The sequence below is a fragment of the Chiloscyllium plagiosum genome, chromosome 11, assembly GCF_004010195.1.
Source record: "Chiloscyllium plagiosum isolate BGI_BamShark_2017 chromosome 11, ASM401019v2, whole genome shotgun sequence".
Classification (NCBI taxonomy): Eukaryota; Metazoa; Chordata; class Chondrichthyes; order Orectolobiformes; family Hemiscylliidae; genus Chiloscyllium; species Chiloscyllium plagiosum.
The window spans coordinates 921,091-939,499 of record NC_057720.1 but is presented as its reverse complement, the minus strand read 5'-3'; the positions used below and the strand labels follow the sequence as shown (position 1 = coordinate 939,499).

At 44.3% G+C, this 18,409-nt stretch overlaps 1 protein-coding gene across 1 annotated transcript in view; it reads right to left on the bottom strand.

The window, feature by feature from the left end:
* The window catches only part of LOC122554091 (leucine-rich repeat and IQ domain-containing protein 3-like), a 31,270-nt gene that overhangs the window by 5,773 nt on the left and 7,088 nt on the right, over positions 1-18,409 (bottom strand). Inside the window, exons 2-6 of the mRNA XM_043698545.1 lie at positions 15,533-15,853; positions 9,968-10,101; positions 6,209-6,311; positions 5,429-5,518; positions 1,722-1,869 (exon numbers count right to left, since the gene is read on the bottom strand). Of these exons, the coding sequence (XP_043554480.1) occupies positions 1,722-1,869; positions 5,429-5,518; positions 6,209-6,311; positions 9,968-10,101; positions 15,533-15,853 (796 nt within the window). The remainder of the gene's footprint in view (positions 1-1,721; positions 1,870-5,428; positions 5,519-6,208; positions 6,312-9,967; positions 10,102-15,532; positions 15,854-18,409) is intronic.

Genomic DNA, 18,409 nt, shown 5'->3' with positions numbered 1-18,409 from the left:
CCTGCGGGGGAGGGGAAGGTGCCAGGATGGGAGGGTGGGTTGTAGGGGGGCGTGGACCTGACCAGGTAGTCACGGAATGGTATGGAGGGAAGGTCTTACGAGGAAAGGCTGAGGGACTTGGGGCTGTTTTCATGAGAGAGAAGTAGGTTGAGAGGTGATTAATTGAGACATATAAGATAATCAGAGGGTTAGATAGGGTGGACAGTGAGAGCCTATTTCCTTGGATGGTGATGGCTCGCACGAGGGGCCATTAATTTAAATTGAGGGGTGATAGATATAGGACAGATGTCAGAGGTAGTTTCTTTACTCAGAGAAGAGTAGGGGCATGGAATGCTCTGCCTGTGACAGTAGTAGAATCGCCAACTTTAAGGGTAATTAAATGGTCATTGGATAGGCATACGGATGAAAATGGAATAGTGTGGGTTAGATGGGCTTCAGATTGTTATAACCTGTCAGCGCAACATTGAGAGCTGAAGGGTCTGTACTGCGCTATAATGCTCTATGCTCTAGGAAAGCTACTTGAACAATCAATGGGGTTAAAGGCTGGTAAGTCTCCTGCATCTGCTGGGATGCATCCTAGGGTATTAAAGGACGTAGCCACAGAGATTGTGGATGCATTGGTAACAAACTTCCAAGAATTCTTAGATTCTGGAAAATAATTGGATGATGAAAAACTGCCATTTAACATTTTATTCATAAAAAGAGTGATGTAAAGACAGGCTAGTTTGCTTTACCTCTATTCTTGGTGAAATGTTAGCGTCTATCCATGATAAAGGATGGAATAACAGTGCACTTCAGATGTACATAATACAATCAAGCTGAGTCAACATGCTTCATAAAGGGGAAATCATGCCTGATAAATGTATTACAATTCTGTGAGAATAGATGCAGGAGATCAAGAAGCTATGATACATTTGGATTTCAAAAAGGCATCCAATAAGGCACTGCACCTAAAGCTACCTCATAATAAAGAACCCAAGGTGTTGAGGTTGTATATTGGTGTAGACTAGCTATCCACTAGGAAACAGAGTTGGGATAAATGGTCAAATCAGTGCTGGGGTCACAATTATTTACAGTACCTAGTAATGACTTGGATGCAGGGAAAGGGAATACAATAGCCAAGTTGGCAAATGACACAAAAATACACAGGAAGACAAGTGAGGAGGATAAGACAAAAAGTCCACATCCACAGTTCTTCTGGTTTTTATTAGAGACAAGAAGGAATTTCTTCTCTCGGGAAGTAGTGAAACTGTGGACGTCTTCACCACAGGGGGCTGTCAGGGCTGGATCATTCCGTTCACTCAAGGCTGAGGCAGACCGATGTTTAATCAGAAAGGGAATCAAGGGTTTTTGGGGAAAAGGCAGGAAAGTGGAGGTGAGGGTTATCAGATCAGCCATGATCCCATTGAATGGTGGAGTAGTCTCGATGGGCTGAATGGCCTACTCCTACATCTTATGGTTTTCTGGGTAATTGAGTGCTATGATTGGCATGAGGCAGTGGAGGTGTGGCCAGGCATTTCAGATCTGGTGTTAGCTAGCTGTTCGACCAAGCTGTAAACTGTCTTGACATTTCCTGGCTAAATGCATAGGGTAAGTTGTGCATGTCCACTCTGAGCTCACGGTCCATGACATTCACACAAGGCCACTGGGAATAGTCGTATTGCCCATTGCATCTTTAAATATTTTGGGTAGTTTGCATTCACAAAATTGATCAACCTTACCTGGTTGAGGGGCACGATCTGGCTTTCTCAAGATTCGATGTCTGAAAATGCTGCTTTTATTTGGCTGAAAGTTTGGAGAGTTCCATCTGTTCCACCGTGCAATACATGGGTAAATGCCAGAGGTTATTTCTTTGGCTTCACACCGATCCTACATACATAAAACACAACCAGAATAAAAGGTTGTTCAATATAAAGTTGCCTGCTATTTCTTATTCTTCCACGGGACATGGGTATCACTGAGCAAGCCAACATTTATTGTTCACCCCTCATTCCCCTTGAATAGCTTGCAAGGCCATTGTGGATAGCGGCTCAGAGTTAATTCTTTGCTGTGGGTCTGGAGTGACAGGCAGGCCAGTCCAGGCAAGGACAGCAGACATCCTTCCCTAAAGAAACTCCGTGAACCAGAGGGGTATTTTCAACAGAAATCACTGGGCAAACTCAGCAAGGCAGGCAGCATCTGTGGACAGAAAGCAGAATTAACATTCCAAGTACAGTTCTGAGGAAGGGTCACTGGCCCCTAAACATTAACTTTGCTTTCTCTCCACAGATGCTGCGAGACCTGCTGAATTTCACCAGTGATGTTTTTATTACACCAGGCAATGACATTCTCATGATCACCACCACTCAGACTAGCTCTGAACTCCAGATGTTCATGAATTAATTGAAGTTAAATTTTACAAGTTACCATTATGGGATTTGAATCCACATTCCCAGCGTATTATCCTGGCCTTTGGAATACTAATCCAGTGATATTACCATTACACTATAGCCCTTGAAATGCTGGGATAGGAATTTTGCCCAGCTTTCCAGCAGACTAGCCCTGACATTGCCCTAACAGCTCTCCGCGGCAGACACGAGTCAATATTACATTACAAGCAGTGTTGCTCTGCTGCACCAGTGGGACAACCTCAAATATCATTTCCAGGTACCTCTGCAATGGATTTTATCACTGATTGGACAGTGCAATGGTGCTGCAAGTTTGAACTAAAGAAGATTTTCACTTCAATTAATTGTTTGAATTCAGTAAAATGAAAATGGAAAAATCTTCTCTGCACAGAGAAATTAACTGCATGACCCATATTTAATTTCTCCTTAAATCATAAAGGATGTTAAAAATTGTTGGAGTAACTCAGCAGATCTGGCTGCATCTGTGAGGAGAGAAATAGAGTTCATTTTCAAGTCAAGTGACCATTCTTCAGAGCTGACAGTAGCTTTGGAAAGGTTGGTATACACTGTATACTGAAGAGGGTGGGACCTGCTGGGTTTCTCCAGCAACCTCTGTTTTTCTTTCAGATCTTTTGCATCTGCAGTTCTATGTTTTATATGAATACAGTAGTCCTCCCGTATCTGTGAGGGATATGCTCCCAGACCTCAAAGCCTGAAACCGTGAATCCATTCATTCAAATGGGGAATGTACCTTCCCAGCAGCCCCCTGGACCCTGGTTCTGGAATGTTCCCAGTAATATGTTTGGGCCATGGTAAACTGTTTGTAACTGAAACCATGGATACAGTGGTCACCCTGTACCTAGAATGATAGGTTGTTTTCTGAGGAAAGTTTTGTATCCACTGGAGTTGAGAAGAATAAGAAATGACTTGATTTGAAAAATATAAGATCCAGCATTGTCTTGACAGAGTAGATGCAGAGAGATGTTTCCTCTTGTGGGAGAATCTAGAATGAGAAGTTCCTGCTCACCTATAAGGGCTTTCCAGAAGAAAGGTTATACCGAAAAGTTGGACTTCATCTCCTGATGCTGCCTGCCTTGCTGTGTTCCCCCAGCCTCCTGCCTGTCCCTCCTGATGCTGCCTGCCTTGCTGTGTTCCCCCAGCCTCCTGCCTGTCTCCTTTAGTTTCCAGATCTGCAGGCTTTTTGTCTCAAATATCAGGGCTTCCCCATTTAAAGTTAAGGAGAGGCAAAACACTTTCTCTGAGCATCTTTGGAACTCTCATTCTGTAAAGATGATGAAACAAGAGTCTTTGACTTGTCACCATTTTTGGCGGCCCTCGCAGATGAGGATGACTCTCTGTCATTCTCAGAGTGAGTGAGTAGCACAGACCAATGCAGCTCCCACAGGCTCTGATACACTTGGGGCAAGTGATGGATCACTGGCAGGGGTGGGTGGGACATTGGGGAATCTCCTCTCCGTTCCTCTCACCATTGACTCTCCTATCATTATCCCTCTCCTATTCTCCCCCTTCCCTTCTGAGCCGCAGAGCCAGGCTCAGTGTGAAAGACCTGGCTGCTGTTGTTTTCCCCTGGTAAGTCCTCCCCCCAACAGTATCCAAAACGGTGTACTTGTTATTGAGGGGAACAGCCACAGGGGATCCCTGCACTGTCTGCCTGTTCCCTTTCCCTCTCCTGATGGTCACCCAGTTACCTTTATCCTGTAACTTAGGTGTGACTACCTCCCTATAACTCCTCTCTATCACTGCCTCAGCCTCCTGAATGATCCGAAGTTCATCCAGCTCCATCTCCAGTTCCCTCACGTGGTCTGTGAGGAGCTGGGGTTGGGCACACTTCTCGCAGGGGAAGTCAGCAGGGACACTAGTGGTGACTCTGACTTCTCACCTCCTGCAAGAGGAGCATGCAACTGCCCTAGCCTCTGTCCCCTCCACTCTAAACTGCCAAAGAGAGATTGAATAAATGAAAAAGAAAAGCCTTACCTTACCACCCCTCCCCATATAGTCTTTTTTATTGGTTAGAGGAGGTGGACAGGTGCGAGACATTACACGTGTAATGTTTCGGGTTTAGCCATTGTCTGAATATATTAGTTCAATTACCCAGCAATCCCCATGTCCGCATCTGCTCCTGTTGAGGCTTTGCTCGAGGTAAGTATTTAAGAGGGAATTGTACCTTCCTAGCAGCCCCCTGGCCCACGCTGTCACAGGGATCTGGTTCGAATCCCACTCGGGCAGATGGGGAAATTAAAATTCAATAAAAATCTGGAATGAATTGTCTTATAATGACCATGAAACTGTTGTTGATTTCGGGAAAAACTCCATCTGGTTCATTATGTCCTTTAGGGGATGAAACTGCCATTTTTACCTGGTCTGGCCGACATATGTGACTCCAGACCCACAGCAATGGGGCTGGATTGTGACTGCCCTTAGGGATGGCCATAAATGCTGGCCTAGTCTGCAACATCCACATCCAATGAATTTTTGATAAATTCATTCAATTCTGTATGCATTTTTTGGGCTGGAAAGTATTAGGATCCTGTCGGGTGGGTGTAGGGGTGGAATTTTTTGGAGATTGGCAGATATTAAGTCATGTTTTGAGGGGCATCTTCAAAGGAGAAAAAGCCTTTCCTGCACACCTTTTCCCCAGGGTTCAGGAAAAGCATCCAACAGCCACTGCCCAGCCCAGTACAATGCTGGAGGCAGAATAAGCTCCTCCTGTAACCCTGCATCAGCCAGCTAAAGGCCTTGATAAGCCTAAGAAAGGACAGGGTGGAGGATGCCTTGCTCACTCACCGTAATTTGAGTTCAGCTGAGGGAATTGCAGGAGGCCAGTGGACTAGCTCCTTGTCCTATGATACATGACTGCCCCCTCACAATGTCTCAAACACACTCAGTGGGGATCAGTAAAGCCAATTTTGGAGTTGCGACCACTGTTTGACATGACAGTCGGGTCCTGAACCAAGTCTCAAAATCCTGACCCTTGTACTAACCAGCACATACAGAGAAATTGCTCATATTATCAGACATACCTCCAGTAGTGCAATATCCAGCTTGTTTGTATCTATCTGTAACTGGACAATGTTGTGTTGGCTATCTTCCTTACCTCTGCTGCCTGCTACCTAGATAACCAAGAAGACAGTTTAATTCCTGATGTACTGAACACATCAATAATTAGATCAATCCACATAACAAATCAACCCAGGCAGTTTGAAATGTCACTGAAGATTAGAACTGGACTCAATTTTGTAATTTTTCAATCCATTTTGTAATTACAGTTAATTAAGCAAGATCAATAAAAACATCATTCAAATTTTATAACACCAACAGTTCTCTGAGTAAAACCTGCCGCATTCCCTAAGTTGTTCACCAGCTGTGCTGACCGTGGTGAAAATATAATGGCAGAGAGAACAAACTGATTCAATTCCCACTGAGACAACCATGGAATTGGATCTGGAACTAAAACAGATGCATCTCAGTGCTCAGAGACACAATCCCACCCTGTGTTCTGATACACAATCCCACCCAGTGCTCAGAGACACAATCGCACCCAATGTTGTTATACATTCCTACCCTGTGCTCCGATACACAGTCCAACTCAGTGCTCACATACGCATTCCCACCCAGTGCTCAGATACACAATCCCACCCAGTTATCGGATATGCATCCCCACCCAGTGCTCAGATACACAACCCGTACAAATGATCTGATATGCTGTATCTCCTCTGCTGATACTGAAACCTGCTGTTATTTTGTCTGGGATCAAAGTGTAAATTTCAAACCCTAAACCCCGCATCATGGTTCAGACTCACACATAAACTGCCATCCTGCAGCACATGAATACCCTCACTGCATAACTCTCCGTGGAGGTCCAGAAATGGGAAACCATGTTCTTTACATGGAATCGGTACAATTCTAGTTTAGCAAAACAAAATAACAAGTAACATAACATTAGTATTTTAATAATAGCTTATGACGATTCTAATGAAATTAATAATTCTTGGATTTTTGTTTATCTGTGTGTGTGTTTGAAAGTTAGAATCTGTTGGGGTGAGTTCTGGTTGTCTGGAAACGGTAACTTTAATGATTGGAATGCATCCGGCCAGTTTGGGTGTGTAATATTCTGCCTGGGAATAGGGACAGGGCTTGATGGCAGATTATAATAGATCACAGCGATCAGTTCAAGCTGGACCTGAGCGGAGCCCTGGGCATCACTGGTGACTAAATGGCGTTTAGAGTTGGGGTTCAGGGATACTTGGGAACAGTATTTGCTCAGTGTACTGAATTGAGTTTATTTATTGTCACGTGTACCGAGGCACAGTGAAAAGCTTTGTTGGGGAGATTGTAATTCAGGGAAGGCCGAATGCAGATGTCAGCTGCAGCATGGCCTAAAAGCTGAGAACATGTGTTTCGACATTGAAGTATAACTGGCCATCAAAAGGGGGCACAGGTTCAGTAGTTGGTCAGCCCAGGTGGGAAAGAAGACTAAAAAGACTGAATCTTGGATCACATTTGAGGGAAGTATGGAAGTGTGCCTATTAATTGAGGATTACAACCAGGGAACACAGGCAGAGTAGAGCTCATGTCAATGGAGGACCACATCAAATTCAAGGAGGCTCAAGAGCCACAGTGTTCTGCTCAGAGCACTAGAGGGCTGGCATTGTGCCAGTGATTAGATGCTCAAGAGTAGTCTTGGGAATCCAGTGTGACAGAATCACAGAGGAAGAGGTTAAGTAACTGATATGAGCAGCAGTTTGGGTAGTCTGAGGTGGAGCAGGGTTTTGAGAAGAACAGAAGCTATATCATAAACAAAAGACACAACGTTTCAGGTACAAGCCCTTCATTAGCCCTTCCTGATGAACATCGATTCTCCTGCTCCTCGGATGCTGCCTGACCTGCTGTGCTTTTCCAGCACCACACTCTCAGTCTGGTCTTAGGCCCAAACATAATGTTTGGTTTTAAAGAGAGTGATGGGACCACTAAAGAAAGGAAATCAGAGGGAATGTTACTGATGACAATGAAGACGGAATCGCATTAGCAGCATTGTCACTTGATTGTCAGTCATAATGAAGTTGTGGTTATTTGTTTTTCTACTACATACAGAAATGCATCACTGACCCCAAGACTCAGAGGCACATAAACCTCGACTGGGAGACTTGATAGAGATGTACAGTACCATGATGATTGTGGGTCTGGAGTCACATATAGACCAGACCAGGTAGGGATGGCTTCTTTCCTTCCCTAAAGAGTAATAGTGAACCAAATGGATTTTTCTGACAATCAACAATGGATTTCATTGTCATCATTAAACTCTTAATTCCAGAATTTTATTTAATTCAAATTCCACCACCTACTGTGGTAAGATTTTCTTTGCAATAATACCACAAGGCCATCACTTCTCCTGCTTCACTATTCATTACCACAGAAAACAGTTGAAACCAAAACTTTGCACGAATTCAAGAAAGAGTTGGATGTAGCAACTGGGGCTGCAGAGATCAAACAGTACGGGGGAGAAAATGGGAATAGAGTGCCGAGTCAGATGGCCAGCTGTGATCGTATTAAATGGTGGAACAGGCTCAAAGGGCTGAATGGCCTCCTCCTGCTCTTAATTTCTATGTTTCAATGTTTCTATACAACAGACCACCAGCACAGAGTCAACATCCATATGGGGTGAGAACTGTCCCTGTGATTACACATCCCAGTACAGGGTCAATGTCTCAGGAGAGAAGGAAGATAAAAACCCAAACAGAACTTTAGAAAAAAGACATAAAAATATCAGCAATACTAAAATAAGAGTGAAAGGAGGAAAGGGAAACTGAAACATGTAAAATCAAAGCGAGCAACAAATGTAGCACCAAAATAGAAAGTGCATTTAAAGTAATAAGTTAAACTAGCTTTTATATTTTTGTGCAGCAGTAGTGGATTTAACAAAAGAGAACCAGTTTGACAATTAGAGTCATAGAGTCCTACAGCACGGAGACAGGCCCTTTGGTACAAACTGGTCTATGCTGACTAAAATGTCCATCCACACTAACCCCATTTCCCTGCACTTGGCCCATATCCTTCTAATCCTTTCCTGTCCATGTATTTGTCCAAATGGCTTTTAAATGTTGTTAATGTACCCGCCTCAACCACTTGCGCTGGCAGCTCATTCCATATGTGTACTACCCCCTGTGTAAAAAGGTTGCCCCTCAGGTTCCCTTTTATTCTTTCCCCTCTAACCTTAAACTGATGCCCTCTAGTCCTCAATATCCCAACCCTGGGAAAAAGACTGAGTGGATTCACCTATCCATGTCTCTCATGATTAGATTACATTACATTACTTACAGTGAGGAAACATGCCCTTCGGCCCAACAAGTCCACACCGGTCCTCCGAAGAGCAACCCACCCAGACCCATTGCCCTACATTAACCCCTTCACCTAACACTACGGGCAATTTAGCATGGCCAATTCACCTAACCTGCACATTTTTGGACTGTGGGAGGAAACCGGAGCACCCGGAGGAAACGCACGCAGACACAGGGAGAACGTGCAAACTCCACACAGTCAGTCACCTGAGGCGGGAACTGAACCTGGGTCTCTGGCGCTGTGAGGCAGCAGTGCTAACCACTGTGCCACCGTGCCAACCTATGATCTTATACACCTCTATAAGATTCCTCCTCAGTCTCTTACACTCTAAAGAAAAAGGTCTTCTCTTGTCCAACCTCTCCCTGTAACTCAGACTATTGAGTCTGGGCAACACCCTTGTAAATTTCTTCTGCACTCTTTCCTGTTTAATAACATCCTTCCTCTAGCAAGGTGACCAAAACTGTAACATAATTTCCCAACTTCTACACTCAATGCCCTGACTGATGAAGGACAGTGTGCCAAAAGCCTTTTTCACTGCCCTGTCTACCTGGGACTCCACTTTCAGAGAACTGTGAACCTGAGCTCCAAGGTCCCTCTGTTCCACTACACTCCTTAAGGCCCTACCATTCACCATGAAACTCCTCCCTTGATTTGACTTTACAAAATGCAAGACCTCACACCTATCTATATTGAACTCCATTTGCCATTTCTCAGTCCACTTCCCCAACTGATCAAGGTCCTGCTGCAATTTCTGACAACCTTCCTCGCTGTCCATTCTACTGCCTATTTTAGTGTCATCAGCAAACTTACTAACCATGCCTTGTACATTCTCATCCAAATCATTGATATCGATAACAAACAGCAATGGGCCCAGCACCGACCCCGAGGCACTCCACTAGTCACCGGCCTCCAGTCCAACAAGCATCCTTCCACTGTTACCTTTTGCTTCCTACCATCAAGCCAATTGTGTATCCAATTTGCCAACTCCTTCTGGATTCTATGTGATCTAACCTTCCAGAGCAGCCTACCACGTGGAACCTTATCAAAGGCCTTACTGAAATCCATCTAAACTATGTCTACTGCACAGCCCTTATCAACCTTCCTGGTCACTTCATCAAAGAACTCTAACAAATTAGTGACAACAAAGCAGAAAGGGATATCTTATCAGGTCAATTTACAGAATAAGGGCGAGGAAATAAGAAATCATGTAAATTAATCAATACCCCAGCTTCTTTCTGACCAAGAACCCACGGAACCATCGTTGAATGATCAGCACTGGAGAGCGATGGGCAAGGATGTTGTTGATGGTAGAGAGCAGACTCCTGATACGTCTCAACTCCGTACACCAGGTCGAGATCTGTGTGAGGGATGAGAGCACCAACACTGGTTCAACAAGAAATCAAAATGCTTCTTATAAAGCAGTAACAGCAAGAAGTGATCAGTTAGCACCATTTCCCATCAGTGATCCATGGGAGTTTGAGAAAGAAGTATTTAGTTATCTCCAAAATGGCCAATTAAATCAACTTCATCTGGTAGAATTTAAAACCACACCTGTAAAATGTACAGTGCTATGAAAGCAGTAAAGCAGCTCAAGGTGCTTCACATTAGCAAGTTATCAAACAAAATTTGACAGAAAACAACTTGCGGCAATATAATGACAGGTAACTTGGTCTAAGAGGTCACATTAAAGAGAATCATTCTGGAGGAATAAGGGAAATAGAGATGTGCAGGGAGGGAATTTCATATGTCAATGCTGAAGACATTGTCATCAATTTTACAGTGTCAAGCTCAGTGATAACTCTTGTGCTCATCTGGCTCTGGTTAATGTCAGTGTCATCATGGGATCAATATCTACACAGAGTCATAGAATTTTACAGCACAGCAAGAGGCCATTCAGCCCATCCTGTCTGCACCGGCTCTCAAAACGCTACCCAGTGAGTCGCACTGTCCAGCCCTATCTCCACAACCCTATAATTTCATCACTTCCAACATCTCCAGCTCTCTTTTGAAACCTCCTCTGCAATCCACCTCCACCACTCTCCCAGGCAGAGATCCTAACAACTCTCTGAGTAAAGACATTTCTACGCATCTCACTCCTAGCTCACTTGCTGACTTGCGACTAAGGGTGGCACGGTGGCTCAGTAGTTAGCACTGCTGCCTCACAGCACCAGGGATCCTGGCTCGATTCCTGCCTGGGGTGACTGTCTGTGTGGAGTTTGCACATTCTCCATGTGTCTGCGTGGGTTTCCTCCCACAGTCCAAAGATGTGCATGTCAGGTCAATTGGCCACGCTGAATTGCCCATAGTGTTAGGTGCATTAGTCAGGGGTAAATGTAGGGAATCTAATATCTTGAAATTGTGACATACCATAGCCCATATAGACGCACAGCACAGAAACTCATTCATGCCGACCATATATCCTAAATAAACCTAGTCACATTTGCCAGCATTTGGCCCACATCCCTCTAAACCCTTCCTATTCATTTACCCATCCACAAGTCTTTTAAATGTTGTAATTGCACCACATCCTCTGGCAGCTCATTCCATACACACACCTCCCTCTGCGTGAAAAAGTTGTCCCTTAGATCTCTTTTATATCTTTCCCCTCTCACCTTAAAACTATGCCCTCAAGTTTTGGAGTCCCCCAGCCCAGCAAAAAGACCTTGTTTATTTGTCCTATCCATGCCTCGCATGATTTTTTAAACCTCTATAAGGCCATCCCTCAGCCTCCGACCCTCCAGGGGACATTGTCACAGACTTTTTTAATGCATTTGTGGGATGTGGGCTTCACTGGATGGCCAGCATTTATTGCCCATCCCAAGTTGCCCTTGAGAACATAGAACATAGAACAGCACAGCACAGTACAGGCCCTTTGGCCCTCAATGTTGTGATAACCTTTTATCTGACTCGAAGATCAAACTAACCTACACATCTTTCAATTTACTATCTTCCATGCATCTACCCAACAATTGCTTAAATGTCCCTAATGTCTCTGACTCCATTACCCCTGCTGACAGTGCATTCCACACACCCACCACTCTCTGTGTACAGAACCTACTTCTGACATCACACCTCAACCTTCATCCAATCACTTTAAAATTATGCCCCCTTGTGAAAACCATTTCTACCCTGGGAAAGAGGCTCTGGCTATCCAATCTACCTATGCCTCTCATCATCTTGTACACCTCTATCAAGTCACCTCTCATCTTTCTTCGCTCCAATGTGAAAAGCCCTAATTCCCTCAACCTTTCTTCATAAGACATGCCCTCCAGTCCAGGCAGCATCCTGGTAAATCTTCATTGCTGAAAATGTGTTGCTGGAAAAGTGCAGCAGGTCAGGCAGCATCCAAGGAGCAGGAGAATTGATGTTTCAGGCATGAGCCCTTCTTTAGGAATCCTGAAGAAGGGCTCATGCCCGAAACGTTGATTCTCCTGCTCCTTGGATGCTGCCTGACCTGCTGCGCTTTTCCAGCAACACATTTTCAGTTCTGTTCTCCAGCATCTGCAGTCCTCACTTTCTCCTAGAAATCTCCATTGCCCCTCACTAAAGCTTCCACATCCATCCGATCATGACATGATCAGAACTGAACACAATATTCAAAGTGTGGTCTAACCATGGTTTTATAGAACTGCATCTTAACCTTGTGGCTCTTAAACAATATCCCCCTGCTAATGAAAGGAACCACATTATATGCCTTCTTAACAACCCTATCAACTTGGTTGGTAACTTTGAGGGATCTATGGATATGGACCCCAAGATCCCGCTGTTCCTCCACACTGCCAAGAACCCTGCCTTTAAACCTGTAATCTGCATTCAAATTTGACCTTCAACTCGAGAAGATGATGGTGAGCTGCCTACCTGTTGTGAGTTGACCCACAATGCCATTACAGAGGGAATTCTAGGATTTTGACCCTATTCAGCCTCTCCCTGTGGCTCAAACCCTCCAGCCCTGGCAACATTCTTGTAAATCTATTATGAACCCTTTCAAGTTTCACAACACCACTTCCTACAGCAGGGAGACCAGAACTGCACGTAGTATTTCAATAATGGGCTAACTAATGTCCTGAACAGTCACAACATGACTTTCCAACTCCTATACTCAATGCATGGACCAATAAAGGGAAGCATTCCAAACACCTTCACTATCCCATCCACCAGCAACTCCACTTTCAAGGAACTATGAACCTGTACTCCAAGGTCTCTCTGTTCAGCAACCCTCTGCAGGAACTTACCATGAAGTGTATACATCCTGCTCTGATTTGCCTTTCCAAAATGCAGCACCTCGCATTTCTCCAAATTAAACTCCATCTGTCACTCCCCACAAACTTACAACATCCTTCGTCACTACCCACAACTGTACTGTCGTCTGCAAATTTACTAACTCAACCTTTTTTGCCCTCATCCAGCTTGTTGATAAAAAAATGACAAACAGCAGTGGACCCAAAACAAATCCTTGCAGTACACCAATGGTAACTGAACTCCAGGATGAACATTTCCCATCAACCACCACCCTCTGTCTTCTTTCAGCAAGCTAATTTCTGATCCAAACCACTAAATCACCCTCAATCCCATTCCTCCATATTTCGTGCAGTAGCCTATAGTGGGGAACCTTATCAAATGCTTTACTGAAATCCATATACACCATAACAACAGCTTTACCCTCATCCACCTGTTTGGTCACCTTCTCAAAGAACTCAACAAGGTTTGTGAGGCACAACCTATCCTTCACAGAACCATGTTGACTATCCCTAATTAACTTATTCTTATTGAGATGAGTATAATTCCTATCTCTTATAACCCTTTCCAACACCTTACCCACAACCGAAGTAAGGCTCACTGGTCTATAATTACCAGGGTTGTCTCTACTCCCCTTCTTGAACAAGGGGACAACATTTGCTATCCTCCAGTCTTCTGGCACTATTCCTGTAGACAATGATGACATAAAGACTAAAGCCAAAGGCTCAGCAATCTCCACCCTGGCTTCCCAAAGAATCCCAGGATAAAGCCCATCTGGCCCAGGGGATTTATCCATTTTCACACTAAAATATTATTTTTTAAATTCACTCATGGGAAGTAGGCATCACTAGCTGGCCAGCATTTATTGCCTGCCCTTAACTGCCCTTGAACTGAATGGCTTGTTAGGCCATTTCAGAGGGCGGTTAAGAATCAACCACATTGCTGTGGGTCTAGAATCACATGTCAGTCAGACCAAGTGAGGACAGCAAATTTCCTCCCTGGAAATAATGAATGAACCAGACCGGTTTTTCCGACAATCGATAATGGTTTCATGATCATCAGTAGATTCTTAATTCTGCTTTTTTTTATTGAATTCTAATGCCACAGTCTGCCCTGGTAGGATGCGAACCTGGGTCCCTGGAACATTAGGTGAGTTTCTGAACTAATAGTTTCACAATAATAAATATAAGATATTGCCCCTCCTTGTCTATGTTTGTGTAGGGGGAGTTTTGTAATGGGGTTAGAATTTTAATTAAGAAAGTTATATGTCAACAGTTTATAGTCATTTATCTCTAACGAGAGTCTATTTATTCATAATAAATGGTTCTCCTTGTTAAGTACAAAAACCTGGTCCATGTTTTCTGTCAACCTGGGTCTAATGTGTCAGGAAATGTGGAGAGTTTTGCATACTTTGTTAAAAGCATTAACTTTTGTAATGTCCCCAGGAGTAGTGGAACCTAATTTCCAGCATGAGATTACTCCAGTGAGGTGTGACACTGGGTCATTGAGTATGTTTAAGATGGAGATAGATGAATTCTTGTGGGGCAATAGAATCAAAGATTATGGGGGTAGAAGGAAATGTGGAAATTGAAACACAGATCTGCTATTATGTTATTGAATTGTAGTGCAGACTTGTAGGGGCAATTAGCCTAGTTCAGTTCCTAATTCATATGTGAGCGTGCTCATATGATCCTCCTTTGAGCTGCAGCTGGATGTCCATCCCCTCAGTTTTGTGGACAGCCACATGGTTGAGTAGAATGCCATTCCTCTACCGCTGCCATTGGTGTTGCGGAGCCCGTCCCTCCTGGTTCTCTTCAGACATCAATGGAGAACCTTATAATAAGGTCAGAAAATCTGACAGCTGGGAATGAAGATAAAGATGAGTAAAGGCCAAAATTGCAGAGTGTTTGGAAATTGCCTTTATGGCTGTGAAAGCACAATCAAAGCAAATCCTGGACACACAAGACTGTTTCAGTCTTTAAATCCTTTCCAGCCTGTCAATCTAGCAAAGCAAATCTCCACAGGGATCCCTGAAAATTTCCCATAGTTTGGGAAAGCAGTGAGCAGAATGTTGAAGGCAGAATGCTGGGTTAAATTTACAAATACTTTTCTCTGAACATATGCATATAACAAATGCACTGGGACACCTCCAATCAAGTTAAAGTGGATGGTGATGGATGTTATGCACCTACATCTATTTTCCACACTGTGCCCACATTGGAACCTGCCCCTCACTTCTGCATCTTAAAATTTGCTTTAAAGTTCTCCCCCTAACAGCACTGTGGCTGTCTCCATACTACACTGGACTGCAGCAGTTCAAGAAAGCAGCTCACCACCATCTTCTCAAGGGATGGACAATAGTGCTGTCCGAGCCATTCCATGAATGATTTTTTTTTTTAATTCTAATCTGGAATACTTAACCTTTCTTTCCTCTCTTTCAACTTTGACAAATTTGCTACACATATCCTGTGTTTCTTATTCCTGATTTTCAGTCTGATCTTGGTGGATGCATGAAATGTTTCAGTCCCTTAATAACAGATAAAGGCACCAACCTGTGAACACAATGGGAGGTCAATAAAGAAATGTGGACTTAATGCTTTGAATTCTTCAGATTTCGGCCAATCTTCGATGATCTCCTCATCTGAGATGACAAAGTGATCCAAGGCTTTGAGGGACAGAATGCTGTTGACAACGTGATGCCGATAGTTTGGAACCAGACTGACTGGGGTGTCAAACAGAGTCAGAACGATGAGGTTTGGGCAAGAAAACAGGGGCTCAACACTACGCAGGGGCCCAATGATGTTACCATGAAGATAAAGGATCTGCAGAGACTTCATTTCAGACCAAAAGTCTTCATCTGGGAGATCCGAGATCTGATAATGGGGGGAAATAAATAAAATAATTATGTTAGTACATTATAACCAAATACAGAACAGTGGAGAAGAAAGGGGAATCAGATATATTATTAAACAATTCTGTAGTTACATTACGGAGCTTGACAGTTCTTGACGTCAATATATTAAATTATTTACACCTCCCAGAGCCAGGTTAAACTACTGTCCCAGTTCCGAAACAGAAATACCTCAACTCTCATCCACTCAATTAATTCCTGATTCTAGGCTTCAGCTCTCAGGACTTATTGTCCTCAACATCCTCTCTAGGACTGCTCAATATTTAGTAATAGAAGAGATAGCATCTCTTTCCTCACTAGACACAAATTCCCTTTTCTTCAATTCCCCGAGTTAAGCTCTCAGCCTCACTGCATTCAGACTAAACTGTACCTTTGTGCTTCATGTGCAACTGTTAACCATCCTGTACGTTCACTAGTTGTGATTCCAGTGATCTGAGTCAGGTACAGCTCGCTAGGGAACCAGTTCTAAATAGTTATAAACTAACTTGATAGGTTCAGTAACTTTGCAGCTGCTTCTCGATAGGCAGCTTGGTTTCACTGACTAAGACAAAAGAAACTATAAGTTAGTTTTGCTGTTTAGATTAGATCACATTACAGTGTGGAAACAGGCCCTTCGGACCAACAAGTCCACACCGATCCGCCGAAGCGCAACCCACCCATACCCCTACATTTACCCCTTACCTAACACTACGGGCAATTTAGCATGGCCAATTCACCTGACCTGCACATCTTTGGACAGTGGGAGGAAACCGGAGCACCCGGAGGAAACCCACGCAGACACGGGGAGAACGTGCAAACTCCACACAGTCAGTCGCCTGAGGCAGGAATTGAACCCGGGTCTCTGGCGCTGTGAGGCAGCAGTGCTAACCACTATGCCACCATGTCGCCCATGCTGTTATCTTGGGGAACTTCTCCACAGATCCCTGATGGCAGCAAGACAGGTTAATAGGACAGTTAAGAAGGCACACAGGATACTTGCCTTTATCAGTAGTGTCATAGATAATAATAACTTTAGTTTGGCCAAAACTGTATAACCAATACAATTTGCCATAATTGGCAGTACTGTGTGCTGTTGTGAACTCCGCATATAGGAGGGATGTGGTAACACTGAAAGGGGTGCAGCAAAGATTCACAGATGTTGCCTGGCATACAGCAGTTTACCTTCAAAGAGAAGCTGGATAAGTTTGGATTGTTTTCTTTAAAGCAGAGAAAGCTGAGAGGGTCCTGGTAGAGGTATATAAGACTATGAGGGGTATGGATAAGGTGGGCAGAAAGCAGCTGTTCCCTTTAGTTGAAGGGACAACAACAAGGGTGTTTTTTTTTTCTCTTCACAGAAAGAGCAGGGGCAGCAGGGGAAAGTAACGAAGTCCAGAGGGGCAGCCGGGAAGGAAAGCAGTGAGTATAAATACTCACCCTTTGACGCCAACGGTCATTTTGAGTGCGAGCAGCAGCAGAGTGTAAAGGAACCCGGAAGGCTACAGCTAAGGTAAGACAGTTTGTTTTAAAATTATGGGCGGCACAGTGGCACAGTGGTTAGCACTGCTGCCTCACAGCGCCAGAGACCCGGGTTCAATTCCCGCCTCAGGCGACTGACTGTGTGGAGTTTGCACGTTCTCCCCGTGTCTGCGTGGGTTTCCTCCGGGTGCTCCGGTTTCCTCCCACAGTCCAAAGATGTGCAGGTCAGGTGATTTGGCCACGTTAAATTGCCCGTAGTGTTAGGTAAGGGGTAAACGTATGGGTGGGTTACGCTTCGGCGGGTCGGTGTGGACTTGTTGGGCCGAAGGGCCTGTTTCCACACTGTGATGTAATCTAATCTAATCTAAAAAAAATTACTTGTGGGCAGCGGTGTTTTTTTTTCCTCTCTTCACAGAAAGAGCAGGGGCAGCAGGGGGAAGTGACGAAGACCAGAGGGGCAGCTGGGAAGGAAAGCAGTGAGTATAAATACTCACCCTTCGACGCCAACGGTCATTTTGAGTGCGAGCAGCAGCAGAGTTTAAAGGAACCCGGAAGGCTACAGCTAAGGTAAGACAGTTTGTTTTAAAATTACTTACCAGTAGCGGGCAGCGGTGTTTTTTTTTCTCTACACAGAAAAAGCGGGAGCAGCAGGGGGAAGTGACGAAGACCAGAGGGGCAGCCGGGAGCCGGAAGCAGGTATAGCGTAAGCTTACCTCGGTAGGTTTTTTCCCTATAAAAGCGCGCAGGAGAAGAACCCGAGGCACTACAGAGGTAGTGCCTCCAGCAGCAGGGGGAAGTGACGAAGACCAGAGGGGCAGCCGGGAGCCGGAAGCAGGTATAGCGTAAGCTTACCTCGGTAGGTTTTTTCCCTATAAAAGCGCGCAGGAGAAGAACCCGAGGCACTACAGAGGTAGTGCCTCCCATCCTCCCTCCTCCTCTAACCTAATAATAAGACCCGTTGTGGTAAGTAGGTAAGTGCTGCATTTTGCTTGTTCTATTCTTTAGACCCAATTTTTTTTTTTAAAAAAAGGTTACTTTTAGAGGAATGGCAGTGAAGGCAGTG